Here is a 24115-nt window from a genome sequence, read left to right as displayed (position 1 = left end):
TTATTATTATTTATAATAATAATATCAAGCAAGTAAGTCCTGGACGTGTGTTGCTCACGAGAGGGGACACTGCTCGCATCTCATCTCGTCTCAATAGCGAGACTACAAGAGATTTTTTTTATAGCAAGCTTAGCTCGGCTCGGCTTAACTGAGCCGATGGCTCGAGCCGGCTCGCTTGGGGTGAACCATCGGCTCGAGTTGGCTTGGTTGGGATGAGCCATCTGCTCGGTTTGACTCAACTGAACGAAGGTCTCTAGCCGACTCCGCTGGGTGAGCTGTTGGCTCAGCTCACTTCTCGGTTTGGGTCGATAGTGAATGAGCTGTGAGCCGATCTGCTCTGGTCGTTGACAATTCTAAACCCGGGCCGAGCAGTTTTGAAGATATTTGGCCAGTGCCCTATAACTTTTAACAATGTTTGGCTCGAGCCTGAATACTCAACCTAGACCCTCAACCCAAATTCAGAACCTCGTGAACAATGTCCTTGACTCCTAGACTTCACGACTACTGAGGTTCGCAATCAACTACTTTCTTAGTATTCATATATAAACCGCCTATCTTTCATATTTATACACAGTGTTGTTATAATTATAAGAAGAAGAAGAAAAAAAGAAAAAGAAGAAAAAGAAGTTGTAGTAGTAGTAGTACCATTGATAATAATTATATTGTCTATGTAAGATACTTGAAGAGAGTACTCGAAACTATACACCAGATTTGGCTCGACTCGACCCGAAACTCGACCCGAATTCGAATCGAGTTGGATAAAATTTTTCAAGCCGAGTTCTCGGGTCGAGCTCAAAGATATCTGTTTCTAGTCAAATCGAGTTTCAAAGAAAACTTGCTCCAATTCACTCGTGCCCATCCCTACAAGTAACGCAGTATGGCATTTTAGTCAATGTTACATTACATTAAAATGTTCATATAATTGTCAAGTAAAAATTTGTCCTTGCATTTACATAAATCGATTCAGAACGTGCAATAATAATAATAATAATAATAATAATAATAATAATAATAATAATAATAATAATAATAATAATAATAATAATAATAATAATAATAATAATAATAATAGCTGTAGTAATAGTAGTACGGAAAACTGAAGTAATAAGATTTTTTTTCACATATTCAAAGTTTCGGACCCAAAAGTTACGTGTTAGTAACGCGTTACTTTCGAAATAAAGTAACAGTTACTTTTTTGAGGCAAGTAACGCGTTACTAACGCGTTACATTTTAACACAAAGTAAAGTAACTTGTAACGTGTTACATTTTTACAAGTAACTTACCCAACACTGTACAAAAAGAAGGAAATATGAACAAAAACACCGGAGGTACAAAAAGTACAGCCAAGTTCGTCAGCCTCAAAAAGTGTTGAGATGAGGATGGATGAGCCAAGTTCCTTGGCAACTGCATCTGAAACGAACACTGGAACTTGGCGCGGGGTGTCAAGGAAAATGATGTTAAGGAACCTTAGAGATAGTGGTGCTGGGCGTGGTGGGTTTTGGGCCACCATCAACTATAGGAATATCAACTTCACTAAGGGGCTAAGGCACATATACAGTATACTGTAGTAAGATTACTTACTTACTGGTCGGCGCTACAGCCCTTGAAGGGCTTTGGCCTCCCTAAGATTGGTGGTTCGAAACCCAGACAAGGAAAACATATTCCTCCATGAAGTGTCAAGGTAAATCGTGTTGCCACGTTTGGCCTAATCCTCGTTTCGCCTAACCAATTATCTGACACTTTTATGACAGATAAATGATAAGATTTGTGTCCGCCATTTTAGGCGAAAAAAGGATCCTCGTTTGGCCTAATCCTCGTTACGCCTAAAATGGCGGAAATCGTGGAAATTCAACTAGAGGGAAATTATATAAGAGAAAATTCCCTAGTATATAAAGAATTAAGAAATGCAAAATATATAGATTAATATTATATTAACTATTTTCGAGGAGTTAGGATTACCAAAATTCCTTCATGTATTTACTAGGACCATGGATATATACGAATATATATGAGTAGGTGAATAACAAAACCCGTTAAATTCACATTCTAAAATTTGTGACAAATCGAGAAAAACTGTTTAAACACGTCATAATTGTAAAATAATATTAGAAACTAGAGAACATTAAAAAAATAAGAATAATGTGAGTGTTGAACTGTCGAAAGCTGTATAATCACACTAGTCTGTGAATTGCGTTATTGAAGAAAATAGTTTGGATTTTACAGGTTTTGCATATATAAATGGAAATAACAGCTTTTGCATCTGGACGAGCGGCCATTTTTGTTGAGGCTCAAGATACAAAACCTATCAAAAAGAAAGGGAGTCAGAGTCAGAAATCAGTATTATGCCTACTAAAATATGGGGGGGGGGGGAATATATTATCAACTATACATTGCACAAGATGGGCACAAATGAATATGGATACATAAATGCTACATTAATTTTGTTCTAAATTGAAAACAATGGATTCAAATGTGCAAAAAATTGAATTATGTAACCTCCTCTCCATCATCGTCTACTAAATGGAAATCCATATCGTCGTCGTCCTCTGGTGCATCACTATTTTCTCGGTTTTCTATTTCTCAAAATCTCTTTGTAAAACGTGAGCTTTGATCTGCTTTCAATCGTCAAACCCTTCGTAACTACAAGCGGAGTTAATTATACCTATCCGTATACATTTCTAAACTGAATTACTATATTTTGGAAGAGTTTGTAACCTTTTATGCACTAACATAGGGTGAATATTAATTTGCCAATTATCCCAATATATGAATTTGAAATATAGCAAAACAAAATGTGAAATGTTGAGTTTGAGCAAAACAGTGGCAGAAAGAGAATCAGAAATGGTAAATAAGTGGCATTTTTTTTTAACATGTTGTACCAGAAGCAGGTTATAATTTTGAATGATAATTGACACGAGACATTTTAAGAAAGAGGTTCTGCTGAAGCTGAAGAGACCGTTTAGGGAAGAATCTAATCCAACAATGTTCTGTTCAAAGTAAAGAGTTACCCTGAAATACAAAACAAACGACTTTTAACCAAAGGATAGTCCACTCGCCTTGTCTTTTTGGCTACATTTCGTTTCCAGTTTTTCATGTGTCTTGTACGTTTACTAGACAATTTTGGTGTTGTCTGATAACAAAATTATGATAATCGCTGGCTCGAGTATCGTTTTCTTTCTATTTTGCGTGCATTTGTCTAGTAATTATTAAAGAAAAGCAAATAAGCACAGAAAAGTTTCACGAACAGTTAGGTTAAGACGTATAGTGTCTCCATTTTCAGTCCATGGTGCGCGGTGGCTCAGTAGTAGAGCGTTCACCTCCGGTGCTTGGGGTCCCTGGTTCGATCCCAGCTCGCGCCATGTGGACTTTGTGGTGGACAAACACCCTGCTCGTGGGTTTTCTCGGGGTTCTCCCGTTTCCTCCCACTTTCTTCATTCCTCCATTCATTCATTTCTCATCATCACCGTCTCCTATAGCCTAATCGGCATAATCGTGGGACGTAAAACTAAAGATTTAATTTTCTTTTTTTTTTCAATTTTCAGTCCAAAAATAAAAAAAATGAAACCACACACTTCAAATCCTACCAAATAAAATTTCGAATGATTTACGAAGAGTTGCAATCAATATTCAGATTACTAAACTAATCCTATACAGTACGAAACCTCAAATTGTTTAAAATATGGAATTAACCGGGTTTGGTTCTGCTTTTCTCATTAGGTTATTTGTAAGTTTGGGATTTAACAGTTTATGAAACTGAATATGGAAAAGGGATTTAACTGGTTTTGCATCTGTATTTCTCAGTTCTTCACATAGTAGGGAATATTTTTCTTTCGAAAAATTTCCCTCCAGTTTTATCTCCACGATTTTCTATAGTCCACCATTTTAGGCAAAACGAGGATTAGGCCAAACGAGTATCCTTATTTCGCCTAAAATGGCGGACATAAAGCTTATCTTTTATCTGTCATAAAAGTGTCAGATAATTGGTTAGGCAAAACGAGGATTAGGCCAAACGATGCAAGATCAAGGTAAATTATGTTGACGAGCCTTAGGGATGGTGTTTGTGAGCGTGGTGGATTTGGGGGTCACCACTAGCCTAGGGCTGAAATGTCCCGGCCGTGAAACTAGGAACAGACCTCTTAATGTATTCGAATATGTTAGACACCTCGCGCCAAGTTCCAGTGTTCCTTTCGGGTGCAGTGGCCAAGGAACTTGGCTCATCCATCCTCATCTCAACACTTTTTGAGGCTGACGAACTTGGCTGCACTTTCTGCACCTCCGGTGTTTTTATTCATATTTATTGTTTCAGTAGGTAGGTTACATTGTATGCACACTGAGAAAATGGAGGGTTTGCTAAGCCAGGGTTAAATGAAAACTCGTTTGACAGTAGCCGAATTTCTGTTAAAAATACTCTCATTGAAGAAATTCTCTGAGTTATTGTAACCTAGCAGTGTTCGGTTAAATCATACTTTGCTGTTTTAACCTAATTCTAGGCTACTAATTTTGAAAAATTATATCTAACTAATTTACTCGGCTACTTCAAATAAGGAGAGATCGGTAAACACGCAACGCATTTGATAATTACCGAGTACGTGTGGTATTTTAGACAATGAAATTGCCGTTGCAGGGAAATTGGCGCTCTGCTTTATGATAAAGAAAAAATAACATCGCTGTTCTGTCGCGGTTATCTGTAAGGCGGCATATGTGTATGCAATAGTGTAATCACAGAGGAAAGTGGTGTAATATTTCCGTTAAATCGATTAAGATGCAGGAAACAAGAACATTATTAACAACATGGAAATTGGAACAATATATACCATTATTCGAAGGTAAGTTTGTGTTGATCATGTATGTATGTATCGTTACACCCGGCTCATAGACCTTCGAAAAATAACAGTGTCTTGCTAGTTGTTAACATAAACTGAAACGTAGCTTTCACTTTACGTCTGTACGAGACACCTCACACATAAATTTGATGTGATAATGCTGTTGAATTGTGCGTACAGGTTTACTTTTGGCGCACCACTAGGAAGGATGGGTTAAGTTTAAAGGTTAAAAAAAAAAAAAAAAGAGAAATTAAGTAAGAAATGGTGATTTGGAGTTCTTATGTGTTATTTATGTGTGTATTCTTGGCAGTAAAGTTATGTTTAATAGGCTAGAATACTAGAAACTGGGTTTTGGCAAGGGTACGAATTTCATTAACACAGAGAAAATGCATGTAGAAGTTGATACTATCTGCAATACGAGGAATGTTCCGATGATCGAGGAGCATGATAATCGTATAGGATGGTGAATCGGTACGTTGAATATGATATTTCTTTTACTTTGACTTTTACCGAATTACACAAGAAAATATAATCTATTATGAAGTGAAAACCAACTTCTGTGAAAAGCGGCTAAAGTCACAGTTCTAGTGTAAGTAAAGTATTACCGGGAACCCTAAACTAACCTAATCGAACAATTATTAATGGTTTAACTGCATTTTTGAAGGTTTGAAACTGGACGTAAGCCGAAAGAATTGTTGGAAAATTAAAATTCTTTCACTAGTTTTCTTCTTATTGTGTCCTAAAAGGATTCTACTGGGCAGTATAAAAATATTTCACGTGACATAGATAAAATTCAAAGAGGCAAACAAAAAAGTTCTTAAAAAATTACAAGTTGTGCATAAATACGGCTTTCGGATGTGTAACGTAAAAACTATAGTGCACAAAACACAAACCAACTTATGATAGGCGGCCACTAAAAGCACGAATCGTATCTAACCGAGTGATAGAAGGGCGAAGCTGACTCGCCGTCGCATTAGCGCGGGTTGAATTCGAAGGGACTGCGCGTTGGCGATGGTGGGTATACGCGAAGGCAAGGGTAGCAGAAAGTGGGTTTAGGCCAGGATACAAGTTTCATTAAAGCTTGTCATGGTTTCATAGTAGTATAATGCTCCACTTTTAAACATAACAGGATCTGTACACGGTGGAGAAATATGCAGCCGGTGGAAAATAGAAACTTCAATTATTTTATCGGTCGTAAAGAACTTGTAACGCTATTACACTTGTAAACCTGAAATATAGTCGTATTATTTTGTTTCATTCTGTAGCCTGCAGAAATTTCATCCTGATAAATGTCTTTTCATGGAAAGTATTAAAAATTTGCCTGTAAATCTTTCAAAATGTGGTGCTTCAAAACTACTACAGCACCGAATTGTGGCTTATTTTGTTGGCTTCATGACAGTGACGGCGAATATGGTATTTAATGCAGTATGTAATGCCGAAAGTCACTGCATGTTACAAACTGAATTTCCCTTTGATATCTATTTCATTTCTTTTATATACGATGTGTAAATGAATTTGATTACTGATAGTATTTGCAATGCCTATTTTTGTGTTTCTTTTATGTAGTAGATGTAGCTTAGTATTTCAATTTAATTGGTATATATGTTTATGTATCTTTTACCCTGACGAGTCTTCTTCACCAGCACAAATTCGTGCAATATGCATGATTATAAAGACGAAAGAAATTGAATGAATGAATTTAACCAGAATAACAATTAATTGAGAAATAGTTGGTGTAACTGAATGACAAGATTTATAATTTGCAAAAGCAATGCAAGGGAGGTATCATAGTGTTGAAAAATGAAATGTATCAGCACAAGTGAGGCTGTTCGTAAAAATTAGCGAAATTTTTAAGATCCTTTCCGGCATTATTGAAATGAATTGAAATGAAATCTTTGTTTTACGTCCCACGATTATGCCGGTTATGCTAAAGGAGACGGTGATGATGAGTAATGAATGAAATGGTGGAATGAAGAATGTGGGAGGAAACGGGAGAACCCCGAGAAAACCCCCGCACATGGTGTTGTCCACCACAAAGTTCCCTTTGGGGGGGCTGGGATCGAACCCAGGACCTCAAGCACCAGAGGTGAACGCTCTACCACTGAGCCACCGCGGCCCCTTCCGGCATTATTATTGAGTGACCCTTGAATTTGAAACTTCAAATTTTGACAGTACATATTTTTTGTGACGTAGGATACCGCTAAGGAAGAAATTTTGGAAATTTGACGGCGTAGAAAAGAGGGTGGAAATTATTTTAATAAGATGTTTATATCTCTGAATCCCTTAGGCTTAGAAACTTGAAGTTGTTTGTTTCGACGACTTATTTAAAATAAGTTGACACGTGTTTAATTGTTTTGATATTTTAGTGAAAAGGAGGAGAAAAGAGGCGGAAAGAACAAAATCTAGTCTATTTGAAGAGGCATTTAGCTATGCAAATTTACGAAAACCTTAAATATAGTTGATTTGATGAAGCTCTTTTGCCATTTTTTCCCTTTTTTGTTAGCCCTTAAATTAATTCTAAAATTACTGTTTCTTTGAAAATAAAGTGTAAACATAAAAAGAGAAGAATATTTGTCATTATATACAATCGCATTAATTGATTTCCCATGAAAGGGTGTTTTATTACGCAACAAACTCTTAATTTTTCTTCTTCTCTCTTCCTACCTACAGCTTTACAGGTACTTAACAATAATTGTCGACTGAGAAATAATTTTAATGTCGCTCCCGTAACGGTGAAGTGCTTTTAAATTATTTTAAATTTCGCATTTCATTGCAAGAATGAGAGTTTCCTCATACAAATTTATTAACTTTTTCGGTTCTTCATGCTACGGAGATTGTTTTAGTTTATTAAAGGAAACAAATAGGACTTCTAATTAGCTTGAAAACACTCAATGCAACCATGATGATTCGTGTGGGTCTGCGGAGAAATTATACTGTTGTAAGGATCGAAAGAAATAGTACTGAAAATTGGGAGAATGGCAGCCTACACAAAGAAAAAAAAATCTTTGAGTTTTACGACCCACAAATATGCCGCGCCACATAGGTTAAAACAACTGGTTATGAGAAATGAATGAAATGGTGGAATCTAGAAAGTGGGAGGATACTGAGAAAACCCATGCACACGGTGTTTGTCCACCACAAACCCTACTTGGTACGAGCTAAGATCAAACCAGAGGCTACGCGCATGCTCTACCACTAAACCATGGCGCCCTCCAGCCTACACAACCAATACGCAATCCAACGACGGTGCATCCAGTTCCACACCTCTGCTAGCTGCGACGTCATCTATGATTTATTTATATTCGACTGATAATTCTGGCTGTCTACCTTCACAAAGTAATTTGTTATTGAGAGTCATATATGTTACCTGTTAGTCTTCACTGAATAAAATTCAACATTTCAAATTTTACTATAACTTACTTTTAATCGCACACACTAAAAGGCATTTAGAATCTATAATTTAGGTTAGCAGCTCAAAATCAAAAAAAGCTTACTTGTTAGGGCCATCTAGCCTTTTTTTCTTCAGAGGTTGTTAGCAACACTGAAGGTGAAAGGGGCTCTTTTGTTTGACGCAGCGAATCGAGTACTTTCAGCTAATATATATATCTTTGTGTTGTAAAGTGTCAATTTTGGTTAGGAGTTGTTTTATTCTTGCTTTTAATATGAAAAGAAAGGGAATATAGAAGAGGCCCATAATGTGAATCTGTTCGTTTATGATAGAAAGTCTCAGTTTTTGTATTTTCTCCCCTTTTGCTTTGAGTCCTTTCCTCTCTTCCGTGTTTATTAATTAACAATTAGTGTTAGTGTACGATGTTGCAGCTCTGTTAATTAACCGTGTCCATGAAATGTTCAATAGCTTATGCATCTTTATGAGATTCTAGTAAGTGCAAGTGAAAAGTTGTTGTGACTTAAATATAAAATACCGGTAGTAAATCTACAATGGGTTAACCAGTGTATATGTTATCAAAAGAATAAAGTTGCATCCTCTCAGGTTCCAAGATGCTAAAACGCTACGACTGGACCGAGAGCGCGGAGTGTCTGAAGCTTTCTGTCAATAGTCTATTTGCTTAGGTATAATGTGGGTGTTGAAAAGAAATATAAACAAACAGAGAATGCGAAAGTAAAAGTAATGAAAATAAATAATATAAGTTACCTTCTCCAACGGTATACATATAAAAATAATAAATATTGTAGAAATTGAATATGTTCTTATGTGTTCTCCGCAGATTTTTAATTGGATATGATACATTCACGACTAGCCTCCATAGTAGCTGTTTCCTTTTATTAATATTAAAACTAAAGGAATCAGTAAATAGCCGCAAAATTGTAATAACAGAGCTTTTACTACATGTATAATGAAGAGGTCAAATCGCTGCGCAAAAAAAAAAAAAAAAATCTTTTGTAATGCTTACAATAATCATTTAGAAAAATTTAGATAAAAGGTTTCATGTAACAAATTCAGTTTATACACCGATTTCTTCAAATGTTTTCTGATAGCTTAAAGAATGGTTGTTCAAAAACAAGATTTTCTAACGAATAACTCGCACTCGGAGGAGCAAAGAAGAAGGGAGTGGGGTGAGATCATGTGATAAAATTTGTTTCTTTGAATTTGTCCTACTTGTCTGCAGGGCAATGTTAGTCTTCTAATAATTTAATATTACTTTTCTTAAATCTTAATTGGAAGATCAACAAGTGTAAATTTAATCACAACTAAATTTTATCACAATTTGAATTTTTAATAAATGCTAAACGACATAAAGTTGAAAGTTGTCCTTAGGATCTAGTAATGTTAAATGTGTTAATACAATGTATTTTATTGTTATTTAACTATTATACGTACTATACGTCTTAAGATGGTAGAAATTAGGCATAAAGTCTTTCAGTAAGTCATACTATAGTTTTAGAGTGTGAATATTGAAAGTATCTTTAAAAAAAAGATATTTTTTTTTCTACTAAGGTCAAAGTGTTCAGTGCTGCATGCTCCTTTCAGATATTGAACTTACTCCGTATTTGATTTCCGGTATTTAAAAAAGTTAAATTTTAATAAGTGAAAGTTTAAATAGATTTTATTAAAATCTTGTTGTGGCTGTGTCTTAGTCAAAATAATAACCAGAGGACAAAGTTAATAGTGCAAGACCACAAGTCCCCACTGTGGTTCATTTGTTCGATGCTCGATAATGGTAGTTATTGGCTTTTGCTGTAAGTGCTTGAGACGCAGCACTCATTACCAACGGAAGTAGTACAAATTCATAGCCTTCAACTTAGTTTATTCGATTTTGAAATTATTACAAATTTTAAGGCTGTGTACATACAATATTCTTTATATTGGAGAGTGATTTTTTAAACGATTCCCTTATACTATATGGTGATACAATTACTTTATACGAAAGCTAATATTAATTTGGATTAAAACCAACCTCTTTTGAAGTATGGTGCCATCGTGCAATGGGTCAATATCAGATCTTTATGTATAAAATGCAAAATCTTGAGTGACTGATTGAATGAATGACTGACCCTCGCACAAGCCAAACCGCTTAGGCTAGAAACTTGAAATTTGGTCAGTACATAGGGTTTGTGACGTAGGGTAGTACTAAACAAGGATTTCTGGAAATTCGGCGGGTATGTGGGAAAGGGGGGTGGGAAATATTGTAAAGATGGCCGTATCTCCTAATTCTTTAAGGTTAGAAACTTGACGAATTGTATTTGGACTTCTGATTTAAACAGTGACACGTGTTTCAGTTTTTTATTATATTTTACAAAAAATGGGAAGAAAAAAAAAGAAAATGAAGAGAGGTGTGTGTTTGTAAGTATTATAGTAAAATATCGATATGTCGAAACATTGAAGGTTAAAAACATGGAATTTGGGATTTGGACTTCTCATTTAAAATAATTAGACACGTGCTTCGGGGTTTTTTGACATATTGCCTAGAAGAAAATAAAAGGATGGCAGGGGGAAAATGGGGTGGGAAATATTTTAATAAGATGGAAATTGCTTAACTTAGAAACTTGAAGGGACGTAGGATTCGTGACATAGAGTATCTCTAAGGAATGATTTATGGAAATTCGACGAGGAAGAGGGGAAAGTATTTTAATAAGATGGGCATATTTCCTAATCATTAGCATTCTTCGGAATACCCTTTTGGGCCATTAAGTTAGAAATTTTGAAGTTGTGTATTTGGAATTCTGATTTTAAATAATTTGACACGTGTTTCAGTGGTTTTTGATATTTTAGTAAAAATGGGAATTTCGAAAATTCTGTTTACTAGGGTGGAATTGTTGGTCAGACGCCGCGAAGTGGGTATGTGAAGCTACTATTATATATAGGGTGAGGCATTTAAAACTCTGGAAATATCTGAAAAACTAAGACAGAAAACGTTGAAATTTTGCACCATTCAAACATCGGCAGAGATGATTAATAAACTTTATAATAAACACAAATACAGAAAATTTATAATAAATACAAATACAGAAAGCTTATTACAAAATAATTACAAATATTATTTAGAAAGTAGTTAACAAGGAACCAGTACATGATAAGTCATCAAATATCCTTGAGTTCTTTCTTCTGGTCCTGCCTTAACCTAGATTTTTGGGTAATTCATATTCTGGCCACACTTCAATTTCTTTGATGGCAACACTGAAAATTCTTCTGATTCATATTTCGGGTGTAGAATAACATTATCTATTATTGTGGTAAGTTACATTTCATTATCTCTTTCCACTTACGAGAAACAGGCAAAAGAAAATATGTTAGCTTTTGTATCATTTTTAGTAGTCTGCCCCCGTAATCACATCACACCTTGCAGTCTTATTTTGTCCTACAGAAGTGTAATTATTTAATATATTTTCCAGAGAATGAAATTACTAGCAACATAATGGCCATGCTCCAAGGGGAAGACATAAATTCTCTGTTTCCAAAAGTGGGACACAGAGCATTGTTCAGGAAACATTGGAACATGTGGAAGAAAGATATGCATCCACTAGTAGACTGTGATTCTGCGGTTAGTTGTATATTTTACTTATTCGTAGTTTTATCATTACTAACATATCTGAAGTATATAAATGACAAAGCTTCTGAAGTATTTAAAGGTATCGTATAGTTATATTACACTTCCAAACGATGCTATGCATAAGTGTAAGAACAGGGTTCCTACTTCTCAGAGAGAACTGAGAGAAAATGTTGCAGGTCAGGGGAAAAGACTGGCAATCAGGGAAAGTCAGGGAAATTTTATAAAATATATTTTTCTAACATTAATTGTACACCAATTTCAGCTTAGCCAACCATTATAATACCTATTTGGTTTTTATTTCTATTTTCTATTTACACCTGAGCTATTGAGATGTTTTAGAGCAGAAAAGCTCACCACTGCTGGAACATATAATGTTAGTATGTTAAATTTAGAATGTGTTTTATACCTTTAATTACTTCTGATTTGAAATATAGTTAACTAATAACTCTGATTGCACAATACTATTCCATTTGTGATAAATTACCTAATACATATGTTCCAGTAGTGATGACCTGCGCACATAGGCTATTTTTGTCATAATAACTTTTACATAATGGCATTTTGGGATATTAAATTCCAACAAAGGTGTTTGTGACTAAATATAGGTTTAGAAATTATTATTGTAAACCTAATAAAATATAGTACCAGAGAGCAAGGAGCATACGTGCTACCCTAAAGATGTTCTAATTTCCCCGTTAATGATTGTTAGACGAGACATTCCCATTGGCGAATAACTGTTCCCTTTTAGTCGTAACAGCAGAAATCAAACAGGCTCCTTATATAAACAGTTACTTTGAAACAGAGTTGCATAAAATTCAACTATACCTCCCGCTTCTCCTCCGATCACAGTATACAGTAAGCACAACAGAAAATAATAGCATAAATGACCACACACAGGGAAGCATAAATGACCACACGTCTTCCTTCTATTTGACATCCACGACAAACGGGATAAGTTGATATTAGAATACCTTGAGGTTTTTGGACTTATATTTAATATTGAATGTATTTAATGCCTTAAGATCTTAATTTTAAAAATGTAATAGAAAATGATGCATAAGAGAACATTTGTTAACAGAAGTAACCATACACTTTTCATTTGGTCTTGGAAATATATCAAGGTATTCTTGTCGTGTTATAACATCTACTTTCTGTTCTTCGCTATCAGTATTTCTCGCAGGATTGCTCATTGGAATAAATTTCATATCTATCTCATTTAGATTTTGGATGCATGCTTACTAACATCATTTATTAAATGTTTCTTATTGTCGAACTAGTAAATGTGGAAAGATATACAATATTCACTTAATGGCAGGCCTTTTGTTGTAAGCAAGAAAGAATCAAACATACTAGTATTCTGTATTTTAACGAAGTAGGCGTAATTTCTTCAGGCACGTTTCTTGAACTAGCTCAAGTACTGGCAGCGAAACACCGTAATGATAATATATCTTAATGTCTTTGTAAGTAATATTAATTTATATTGCAATTAGCTACTACAATAATGAAAATAATTACTTTTTTCTTTCCAGCTCCTTAAGGACTATGAGTACATGTACTCAGACAACACAATCAGCTTATTTGAAACTTTCCCAGTATTAAAATCAAAACTTTTTGACGTTGCCACGAAAAAGAAGAAACCACGAAACTCTGATGGTCGACTGTTTCATTTCCTACAGTACAAGAACGGTACGTAACTTTTCCCTGTGTAAAAGTATGTAACAAAGCAGAACCTTTAAACAGTGATCCCAAAAAAGGGTATTACTATGCTTTGACAATTAACGTAAGTGTGCATCCAGAGTAAATTGTTTTATTAATTCTATTGAAGTAAGTTCATGGAAATCCTGAAACGAATTGCTTAAGGAAAGAAAAGTTTCTACGCTAAAGATGGACTTTCTTTTTTACATATCATTTAGGAAAATATGAAAAAAGATTAGAAAAATATCTGTACTAACTAGAAAGCAAGTTCTATGGTTTAAACCAGGTTTTTAGGGTTGAAGTAAGTTTTTTTTTTATATAAAGAGAGTTTTTTTTTTTTTTTGTCTGTCAGTCACAGCAAAAACTGTGAGAATTATTGACAAACGGCTTTCGGAAATCGATTCAGCATCCAAAGAATTGGTTGCATCTCCTTCAACAACCATTCACTTATACCGAAAATGGTGGAAATGGACAATTTTTTGGTTTCAATACTAATGGTCATAACTCAAAAATGGTAATGCCTAGCGACAAACGGTTTCCGGAAATCGATTAACGATTTCAAGAAAATAAACCATCTCTACTCTTGCGTTTATACTAAATCCGAAAACTGTAGAAATTCACTACTGCTTCCGGTTTCAACATTAATGGTCATAAATAAGAAATAGTCAGTGGTATCGACAAGCGGCTTTTGGGAATTGATTTAGCATCGCAAGATTAGATCCCATTTCCTTGAACCGGAAGTGGTAGAAATCTACTACCTCCTGTTTCAACAGTAAGGACTACAACCCAAAAACGGTAATAGGTAGCTCAAACAGTTTTCGCAAATTGATTCAGGGTTTTACTATTGCATTTGTATATTTGAAGTATACTGTACCTTTAAATTGTGGAATAATACTTACTTGTTTACATTATGTAATTCGTCACTTCTGTCTCTTCTTGAAAAATATGACAAGTGTTTTGTGTATATCTGGTTTTGCTGAGTAACCAATTGTGTATTAATGGTGTGTATAGGTTTCTTCATGGTACTTCAATTTCCTCTTACTCTCCTTCCAGCAAGTCTATTATTATCATTCATCTGTTCTTTTCACTCAACCTACAGTCACAACAGCAGGAAATTAAACTAGATCAAGGCATCTAGTTCCTGCATGAGAAACATATTTCTTCAATAGCTATTATGCTATCTTTATTTCTGTCGGCAGGGTCACTGTTCAATCCCTTGGTAAGATCTTCAGAAACAAGGTTTGTCTATAGATGTACCAAACAAATTATGGGACAATACCAGCAAAGATGGTTCAGAACGATACTTCCCAGCCCTACTTTGCCTCTGCAGGGCAGACCTTTTAGTCATTGGGGTTTTAACTCTTAACTGGATAAATACTTATATAGTTGTAGTTTCTTAAACAAAGTCCTAAGATTTTTTGTTTTAAAAATGTCTTTCCGGTTAAAAGCGCTTGAAATATTATGGAAATTGCATTAGTTTTTTTTTTTTTTTTCATTCAGTCAACATGTTCTGCTCACAACTTATTTTGGACTTTTTCATTCTAAATTGAAATATGGTATTACATTCTGGGGATCTACTGCACTGCTAAATTCCATATTCGTTTTACAAAAGAGAGCTTTAAGGTTTATGACCGGAAGTAAACTTCGACCTTCTTGTAAACCTCTATTTAAATTTCTGGAAATCTTACCTCTTCCATGTTTATATATATATGAACTTCTAAAATTTGTAAGAAAAGATATACAGATAGATACAAGCAGGTTCCGGTTGAACTATTCATATGCATAATACAAGACAAGCGTCTGACCTTCATGTAGAGTCCTCACGTTTAAAAATACATAAGAATAGTACATTTCCTATGGCAGTGAATATTTATAACAAGCTTCCTTCCACTTTAAAAAACAAAATATCTGGTTTCAATAAAGCAGTCAAGTCCTACCTACTCGAGCACTGTTTCTATTCTGTAGAAGAATATCTCGCCTGTAGTAAATAATGTTTAAAGTATATATATTTTGTATATCTATAATGTAAGGTTTTATTAACTGTTATGCTGTTTTATATCGATGTATGTAAATTAGGATAATGAAAAATTGTATCTTTTTTTTTTTAACATAAATTCACATTATTTTAATATTGCATGTAGATTTAAACCTATACATATGTACACATTCAGTGTTCTTATGACGTGTCCAACTCATACGTTCACGCTGTGAACAATTTGTATGAAAAAGGATGAAAATAAAAAAAAAAATGAAATCTTTGAGTTTTACGTCCCACGGTTATGCCGGTTAGGCTAAAGGAGACGGTGATGATGAGTAATGAATGAAATGGTGGAATGAAGAAAGTGGGAGGAAACGGGAGAACCCCGAGAAAACCCACGCACACGGTTTTTGTCAACCACAAAGTTCACTTGGCGGGGCCTGGATGAAAATAAATACAATACAATTATAATTAGTAGCAACTGAGAAAATTTCATTCGTGACACGGCAATAATAAAGCCGAGTTATGCAGAGAATTCGTACAGTTTCAGTAGCTGAATGTTACAGCGCTCACATTGGTGCGTGGAGTCACTAGTTTGATCCCACTCATGCTAAGTGAAACTTGTAGGGGACAAATACTGTGTGTGAAAGTTTTGTCATTGTCGTCATCAAAAGAATATTATATTTCTGCAATGGAACTAAATCTTATTTGTAAGAAATTCATTTATAAATTTATTTACTAGTACTTTTCAACTTTATTCCAGATTCGGAAGAAGTATCAACATTAGCAGCTTTTCTACTCATACCCTATCTTATGAACGTAAATAGCGTTCATGTGAAAACTTCGCAGAAGATTTGGAGACCAACTAAGGCCGAAGTACAAGAGGGCTTCATCTCAAGAATACAAACGTGTACAGAACTAAAAGACAGCATAAGTGCAAGGCAAGCGAAGTTCAAAGATCTGCATTTAACAGTACAGCCATACGTCATGGTTGTAGGAAGAGAACTGAATGAAGTAAGTGGCTTTCACGTAATAGTCGATGATGTGGTATATACGTTACCAAATATAATAAGTGCCGTGGACTGCTGTTTTAAGATTATATGGTCCTTAAATGCTAGTTATTCGGTAGAATCTCATGATGTGTGGGCATTTCTTCAAAGATCATGTTACCATTTATCGTCAACTTACGACAAGGAATCAACAGCCATCAACACTCTCCTTAGTGACATTGGAGTAGCTTAATATACATGTTCTATATTCTGACTTTTATCTTTTACGAAACAACAATTCTTAAATAATTACCATCCAAGTATATTTAGTTTCATAGCTTTTGTAATAATATGTATAAAAGTGTAACTTGAATGTAACAGTCATTAATTGTTATAATAACTTTTCAATATGAACGGTAAGCAATATGTGATACTTCGTTGTCACTTATAATTGTCTTCTTATTTCTCCTAGCCCAGGGATGGAAAACATGCGACCTCCACCCCTGGGCTGAGAGAAATAAGAAGCTAATAAATTCAGTTCCTTTGAGTTTTCACTCCCCTTCAGCAACAAGGCTCTATGAGACGTGGACCTACAGCTTATCGTAGCATCCCGATGGAAATCGAACCCGGGTGTCCCGCGCCAAAGGCTCGTATACTATTTACTTAGCAAAGAGGAAGATCTCAAAGTGCGGCCTTCAGTGTCTGTTATGAAAAATACTAAATTACAGTATGGCGTCGAAAATTCGAACTATTTGGGGCCACAGGTAGTTCGGATTTTCGAAAATGACCAGAAGAAAGCCATTTAGGCTTAAATATACTGTACGGTATGCACTTTTATCGATACAGTGTTATACAGTACATACAGTAATTACAATACCGTACGTAAGACTATTTACATTTAATGTTTCTGAAGAACCTGCTCGTACACTAAATTACACTGTTCTTGTAACACTCTTAAAATTATCTTTTATAGGCCTAAGGGAAAATAAAAATATGTATGCCAAATAATTACATATGAATGAGCTTTTGTAAAGTCATTGACTTCAGACAAAGAAAACTCAATTAGTGTACTGTCACTAGCTTCTAGGGACCACGTTTTGATTTTTGACGTCCGGATTATCGACGTCCTACTATATATAAAAATATGAAATATATGAGAAATTTAATTTTGAAGTTAAATATATCAAATAGTTTCATACAGTTTCATGTACATTATTAATGTAATTGAGTTCCCTCCATGGCTAAGCGGGTGGCATATACGCCTTTTGAGTGGGAGACCCGAGTACGACTCCCGATGGGAGCTCATGTTGCTCGGATTCCAGGTTAAGCTGTAGGTCCGTGTCGCATGTAGTCTTGTTGCTGGTACCTCCAAATAAAATAAAATCAAGATCTATTCAAAATTATCATATGCGACATTTCAGGAAAATGGTGTTCTCAGTAAGGCTTTCAAAACAAATTCCCCAGCTCTTTTGAAATGTAATTTTGAAAATGAAGGGGAAACGTTGTACTTAAAAATAACATTATGTTAAAATGTGAAGTTCATAAAGACGAAACTGTCCATATTTTAAAAGTTAACATTTATCAGTTTTATGTGTGGGTAGTCACGGCAGAGACACGTCAGGAGATTTTTCTCGAGTGACTTTTCATTGAACGTGTTCAATAGTGCGTTTGAGAATTAATGTTCATTATTAGACAGTTGTTTTGTTTTACCTTTATATTCTTTAGGAAGACCTTCAAGTCTATATAAATGTTATGAATGTTATATTGATTTTTTTTATTATTAAGTTTTCATATTTGGTAAACATGTTAATTATGATCGTACTCCGGAATTTTAGGTGTAAGTAAATAACTGTTCCAACTCTTTGTAATCGCTTGAAATGATGACATGTCTAGTTTAACGTCCCACGTTTCTGCATTGATGCTAAGGGAGACGGTGATAATGAGCAATGAATGAAATGGTAAAATAAAGAAAATGAGAGGAAAGGGATAACCCTGAAAGAACTCACAAACTTGGTGTTTGTCCACCAGAAAGCTCACTTGGCGCGAGTATGGATCGAACCACGGACCTCACGCTCTACCACTTAGCCAATGCCACCCAATTTGTACTCGCATTAAAAAAAAAACTATGCTAAAGGAAAGTAACTAGTTTAGTGCTCTCCTATGCCATTGAGCGTGTTTTTATTCTTGAGTCTAGAACCAATACAGACCCTACTTGGTCCAGTGGCTAGAATCCTTACCCTCTGTGTGCGTGGTCCCTAATTCGATTACCGGTGGAGTACAGTTGAACGAAAAAGTGGTTCGGATTCATTTTAATCAATAAGTTCACGCCTCTTTTAGCCATCAAAGTACAAACGTAGGACGTCAAACTACAACCAATCTCGAATCAATGCGGCACAAAAAGAGAATAAGCTATAAGTGAGCATAGGTGGTCTGCAAAATTATTTACTTGCACTTACAAATTCGGCCTATATAAGATATATGTGTATGTTCAAATATTTTCTTTTTCTGTTAAAAGTTATAAGGGTACCAATGTAAATAATCAGGTACTTGTTTTGAAAGAGAGTATTGACTACCTAAAAATAACAAAGTAAGCTTTGAATTATCTGTATTTCTCTTACGAAGAGAGATTTGTTTTGTTGAATCTTATCTATGTCATAAATGTGCTTTCCTTTGTTTTCTTTCTTCTCTACTTACTAGAATTCATGAAATAAAGTGTATTATGTAGCATAAATAATTGATTTTCTTTCAATAAGTAATACGTATTTCCCTCTTGCAATATCTGAGTGTCAGAAATTCCTAGAGTTAGCTACGGTTATGTTCCGTAAATATCAGGAAGAAATTTTTCTACTCTTTTGCGTTTTTGTCATTTTTTGAACTGAAAATAGAACCGTAATCTTGTTTATTTCAGTTCAAATTAAATGTTTTCATATTTTTTTTTTATATATATATTTTGATTCCATATTTTATTTCATATTTGTTTTCATATTTCATTTCTTACGTCGTCTTACGTAAATGCGTATTGCTATTGACAGGAACTGCTGACAACACAGTGGCCCATCCAGAGCTTTTTTTTTCCCTTCTTTAGTTAGTGTTGCTAAGTTAGTTGGTATTTAAAACATCTCTGCTAGTTGATAACTGTTTATAAGGTAGTTGGTAAAATTATTATCTCTGCTACGATAATTCGTAAAATATTTTTCAGAAATATAACTCTTATCCGCACCATTCTATTCGCAAAAAGACGCGTTTCTCGACATAAATCTCCTTAAGGAAACAATCAAAACTTGACTTCACAATAATTTATGTACCTATCTTCTGTCAACAGATTTATGCTAAGAAACGTGTCTTTTGGAGATTAGACTGGCGCGCACAAGAGCTATAGATCTGAAAAATATTTTGAGAATTATCTTAGTGGAGAGGATATTTTTACCAACTACCTTAGCAACAGTAACCAACATGCTCAGTTAAATCAGCCGAGTTAGAAGGTTATTTTTACCAACTACCTTGGTAACAGTAACCAACATGCTCAGTTAAATCAGCCGAGTTAGATAGTTATTTTTACCAACTACCTCGGTAACAGTAACCAACATGCTCAGTTAAATCAGCCGAGTTAGAAGGTTATTTTTACCAACTACCTTGGAAACAGTAACCAACATGCTCAGTTAAATCAGCCGAGTTAGAAGGTTATTTTTACCAACTACCTTGGCAACAGTAACCAACATACTCAGTTAAATCAGCCGAGCATAGACGGTTATTTTTACCAAGTACCTTGGCAAGAATAATAATACCCGGTTAAGGCAGCCGAGTACAGGGGGTTATTTTTACCAAGTACATTTGCTACATTAACGAATTTTGCTCGGTTATTTTTACCCTGTACTACTTGGTTGATTACCCCCTCGGTTGAATTAGCCAACTACTCGGTTAAATGCACGACAGTTAATTAACCGAGTAGCACTCGGTTGCAGTAACCGAGCTCTGGGCATGCTCTATATTGACAAAGCAACTTGGTTACTGGCAACCGAATTTTGGCTAATTTAACCCCAAAAATTTTCTCAGTGCAATATGTATTTATTTTGTCTGATAAAGTGCTGTATTTTGCCGTTAGGCTGTTCACAGAAATGAACATTATTATTATTATTATTATTATTATTATTATTATTATTATTATTATTATTATTATTATTATTATTATTATCTTGTAATTAGTATAACGTGGGAAATTCAAAAGCAAAATGGGATTTTTTTCTCTAGAGATGGGATCTTATAGCTTTTCAGGTTAGCATCACTAGTGAACCAGGGAAATGTTTTCTCCCAAAAAGGTGGAAGATACGGTAGTCGGTGAGAGAGACGTTAGGAGAGTACTATGTATAAAGGGGAGTTCATGTTGCAATTTATGGAAAGTCTGTTGCATTCTTTAAGCGACATTTGTATGTGCGTTGTCATGCAACACGATACAATGTTTTTTGAACATTCCTAGATGTCTGAGGGAGAAGTAGCGTGTATTCCATGGAGTTCAGTACTCTAACAATCTGCATTGATGGTTTCGCCTCAACAAAGTTAAACATGATAGATCAACTCCACTATAGATTACCATACCAGCAACAACATCTTCTAAGGGCTCTGGAAAACACCCTGGACTTTGATCAATTATCTAACCGCTGTCCTGAACACTTAAGATTACAGTAGCAGGCTATTTTTTTTTAAACCTCGTATTGCATCTATGATAATAATTTTTCACCTCATATGGCACCTATGAGGCTAATTTTTTCACCTCATATGGCACCCATGAGGCTGACTTTTTTTCACCTCATATGGCACCCATGAGGCTGACTTTTTTTTTTACATTGTTTAGCATATCTATGATAATTTTTTCACCTCATATGGCACACATGAGGCTAATTTTTTCCTTTCGTATTGCATCTATGATAATAATTTCTTCACCTCATATGACACCCATAAGGCTATTTTTTTCAATTCATATGGCCTATGAGGCTAATTTTTTCACCTCATATGGCACCCATGAGCCTGACTTTTTTCATCTCATATGGCACCCATGAGGCTAATTTTTTTCACTTCGTATTGCATCTATGATAATAATTTTTCACCTCATATGGCACGTATGAGGCTGACTTTTTTCACCTCATACAACACCCATGAGGCTAATTTTTTCACCTCTGTATTGCATCTATGATAATAACTTTTTCACCTTATACGGCACCCATGAGGCTAATTTTTCACCTTGTATTGCATCTATGATGATAATTTTTTCACCTCATATGGCACCTATGATGCTGACTTTTTTTCATCTAATATGACACGCATGAGGCTAATTTTTCACCTTACCAATTGCACTGAGCTGCCGAACAACAGTGACATAGTGTATTCCTAACTCGTCTGAAATGGCATGAACACTTTTCTGAGGGTCGAGTTTTATGGTGTTCCCTGAGGAGCTCATCCTAACGTGAAGTTTGTCGCTGTCCACGGGGCTAATTTTCCAAAGCTGTGTCACCGAAACAAACTTTGACAAACCAACGGCAAATGGTGTGTTCATTCTCCATCCTGGGCCTAATGCGCTATATATGTTTTCTGTGGCTTGCTGTCAAGAATATCCTGCTATAAAGTCATAGAGAGACATGACACAGAATTGGTGTACTCTATGGCGCAACTTCATTCGACCCTGTCCAATAGCGCACTGCTTCCTAATTGTCTGGGTGCCCCAGCCTGTTTACAGACGTGTACAGAGTCAAGCGCGTGACCTTTGTTCATCCCTTTGTTGTATTATTAAGGCAAATTTCTTATGATGCGTCAAAGCGCGCATTTCATTCAGCTACCTATTGTGTTAGGCTTTTGTTTATTATTCTAGCTTTTACAGTACGTGTTGGATGTAAACAATCAACAATGCAAACTTTTATGTACAGTACATTTCAATGTAAGCCCATGGATATGAAGAGAAGTTTTTGAGCTACTAGTCCCCAAAGATACGAATAATCAAAAATATCTTTGTTTATAAGCCTATTCACCGTACCGATATCCACTATTACAGCACTTTTTTCTTCGTTTTTGAGCTATAAATGGTGTACGAAGCAATGAATAATAGGAGCAAAATTTTAAAGAAATAAGTATGGTAGCAAAGCATTGAGATTTGCAATGTCTTTATCTATGGAATGTAAGCAATTGTTTATGAATTTGAGTGAAAATAAATTTTCTCGAAGGTTCCGCTTCTGGAATCTTTTCTGTTTGTTTGTTTGTTGGAAAATCGATTTTGGTTCCGAAATCGAAAACCAATACAACCCATGTACACCTATCGGTTCCGTTAGCATTAACAACCTTGATTGGATAAAAAAGTGAAGGAGATCAGTCATTTCTTTCGATAAAAAAAAAAAAAAAATGAATTGTTGTTGTAAAAACATTAGTAGACCCTAAGTACTGAATGGTGTGAAGTGTATATGTATTAAGCTTTCTGTATATGACATCTTACGTATATGTTTAAGTTACATAGTAGCTGCACACGTAATATGAAGATATTTTGAAGTGCTACTCAAGAGCATGCTTCTTTAGGTCAATTGTCCTCGTACGCTCTTGGAGTACTTAATATGTGGTATCACTTTACAGTCTGCTGATTTGAAATGGGAGAATGGAAAAATAAATAACGTATGTTACGTAATTAAAGACAGTGTTCTTTGGCATGAATGATGAATAAGTGAAGACCAAGTTACACATTTTTTTTACCCTATCTTTCTTTAGCTATTAATCAACTTGTAGTTTTAATGCGAGTTTCTATGAAGCACTTGTAAATTTGTAGCACGTTTGCGGAAGAGTTTGAATTAAAAAAAAAAAAAATTGTTGATTTTCAATTCACTTAACACATGGATTTTACAGACATACTCTCTACCTTACGGATAGTCATACACAAATAAATTAAATTTGTAGCAGGAACAACTCTGTCCTTCAATTAGTTATATTTGTGTGATTTGAATGTCAAATACGTGGCAAGTAACTAATATTAATACATTTAATTACAAGTATATGCGCAACGCCGTAACTTGGAACTTCTTTTGGAGGGACAAGCATTAATATTTGGACCCCCAAGAATAATATGAAGTTGGGCCTTCTATTCAAATATGTAATACGAAATTTTGGCTCTAAAACTTTAAAAGCTTAATAAATATTTTTATTACTTCTCCAACCAGTTTCTCTTCCTCTTCTTAATAATATCTAAAAATGTTCTTTTTTCCCTCACCATTTTTAAAATCCTCTCTCATCCGTTTTACGCTCGACTCAACTGATTCTCACTATTCTTCTCCTTAGTCGTAGAACGCTTACCTCAGGTGCGTGGGGTCCCTCGTTCTATCTTCGGCTAAGTAAGTTTGTGGGAACAACATCGTATCCGTGGGTTTTTTTGGAGTACTCCCGTCTCCTCCCACTTTCTCAGTCCATCAATTCTTACATCGCCATTCATTTGTTTTAACCATCGTTTCCTTAGCCTAAACGACCTCACGTGGGACGTTAAACTGAAAAATTTCATTTCATTTTCCATTCTTCTCCACACCCACATTTTGAAACTTCCAATACTTTTTCATCATTTTTGCGTAATGTCCATGTTGATGTCCCATACAATACAAT

The 24115-nt window shown here is 35.0% G+C and overlaps 1 protein-coding gene across 1 annotated transcript; it reads left to right on the top strand.

Annotated features, from left to right (window-relative positions):
- The first annotated feature begins 4179 nt into the window (after nt 1–4179).
- Nucleotides 4180–19288, top strand: LOC145676559 (uncharacterized). Its single transcript, XM_081747394.1, has 4 exons — nt 4180–4826; nt 11676–11824; nt 13363–13519; nt 16270–19288. Exons 1-4 carry the CDS (start codon nt 4763–4765, stop codon nt 16746–16748), a joined length of 849 nt encoding a protein of 282 aa, XP_081603520.1. The 5' UTR covers nt 4180–4762; the 3' UTR covers nt 16749–19288.
- The last annotated feature ends 4827 nt before the right edge of the window (nt 19289–24115 follow it).

This window comes from Thermobia domestica, unplaced genomic scaffold (assembly GCF_964235325.1).
Source record: "Thermobia domestica unplaced genomic scaffold, izTheDome1.hap1.1 HAP1_SCAFFOLD_213, whole genome shotgun sequence".
Classification (NCBI taxonomy): domain Eukaryota; kingdom Metazoa; phylum Arthropoda; class Insecta; order Zygentoma; family Lepismatidae; genus Thermobia; species Thermobia domestica.
The sequence above is the reverse complement of the archived record's forward strand: the minus strand, read 5'-3'. Positions and strand labels throughout refer to the sequence as shown.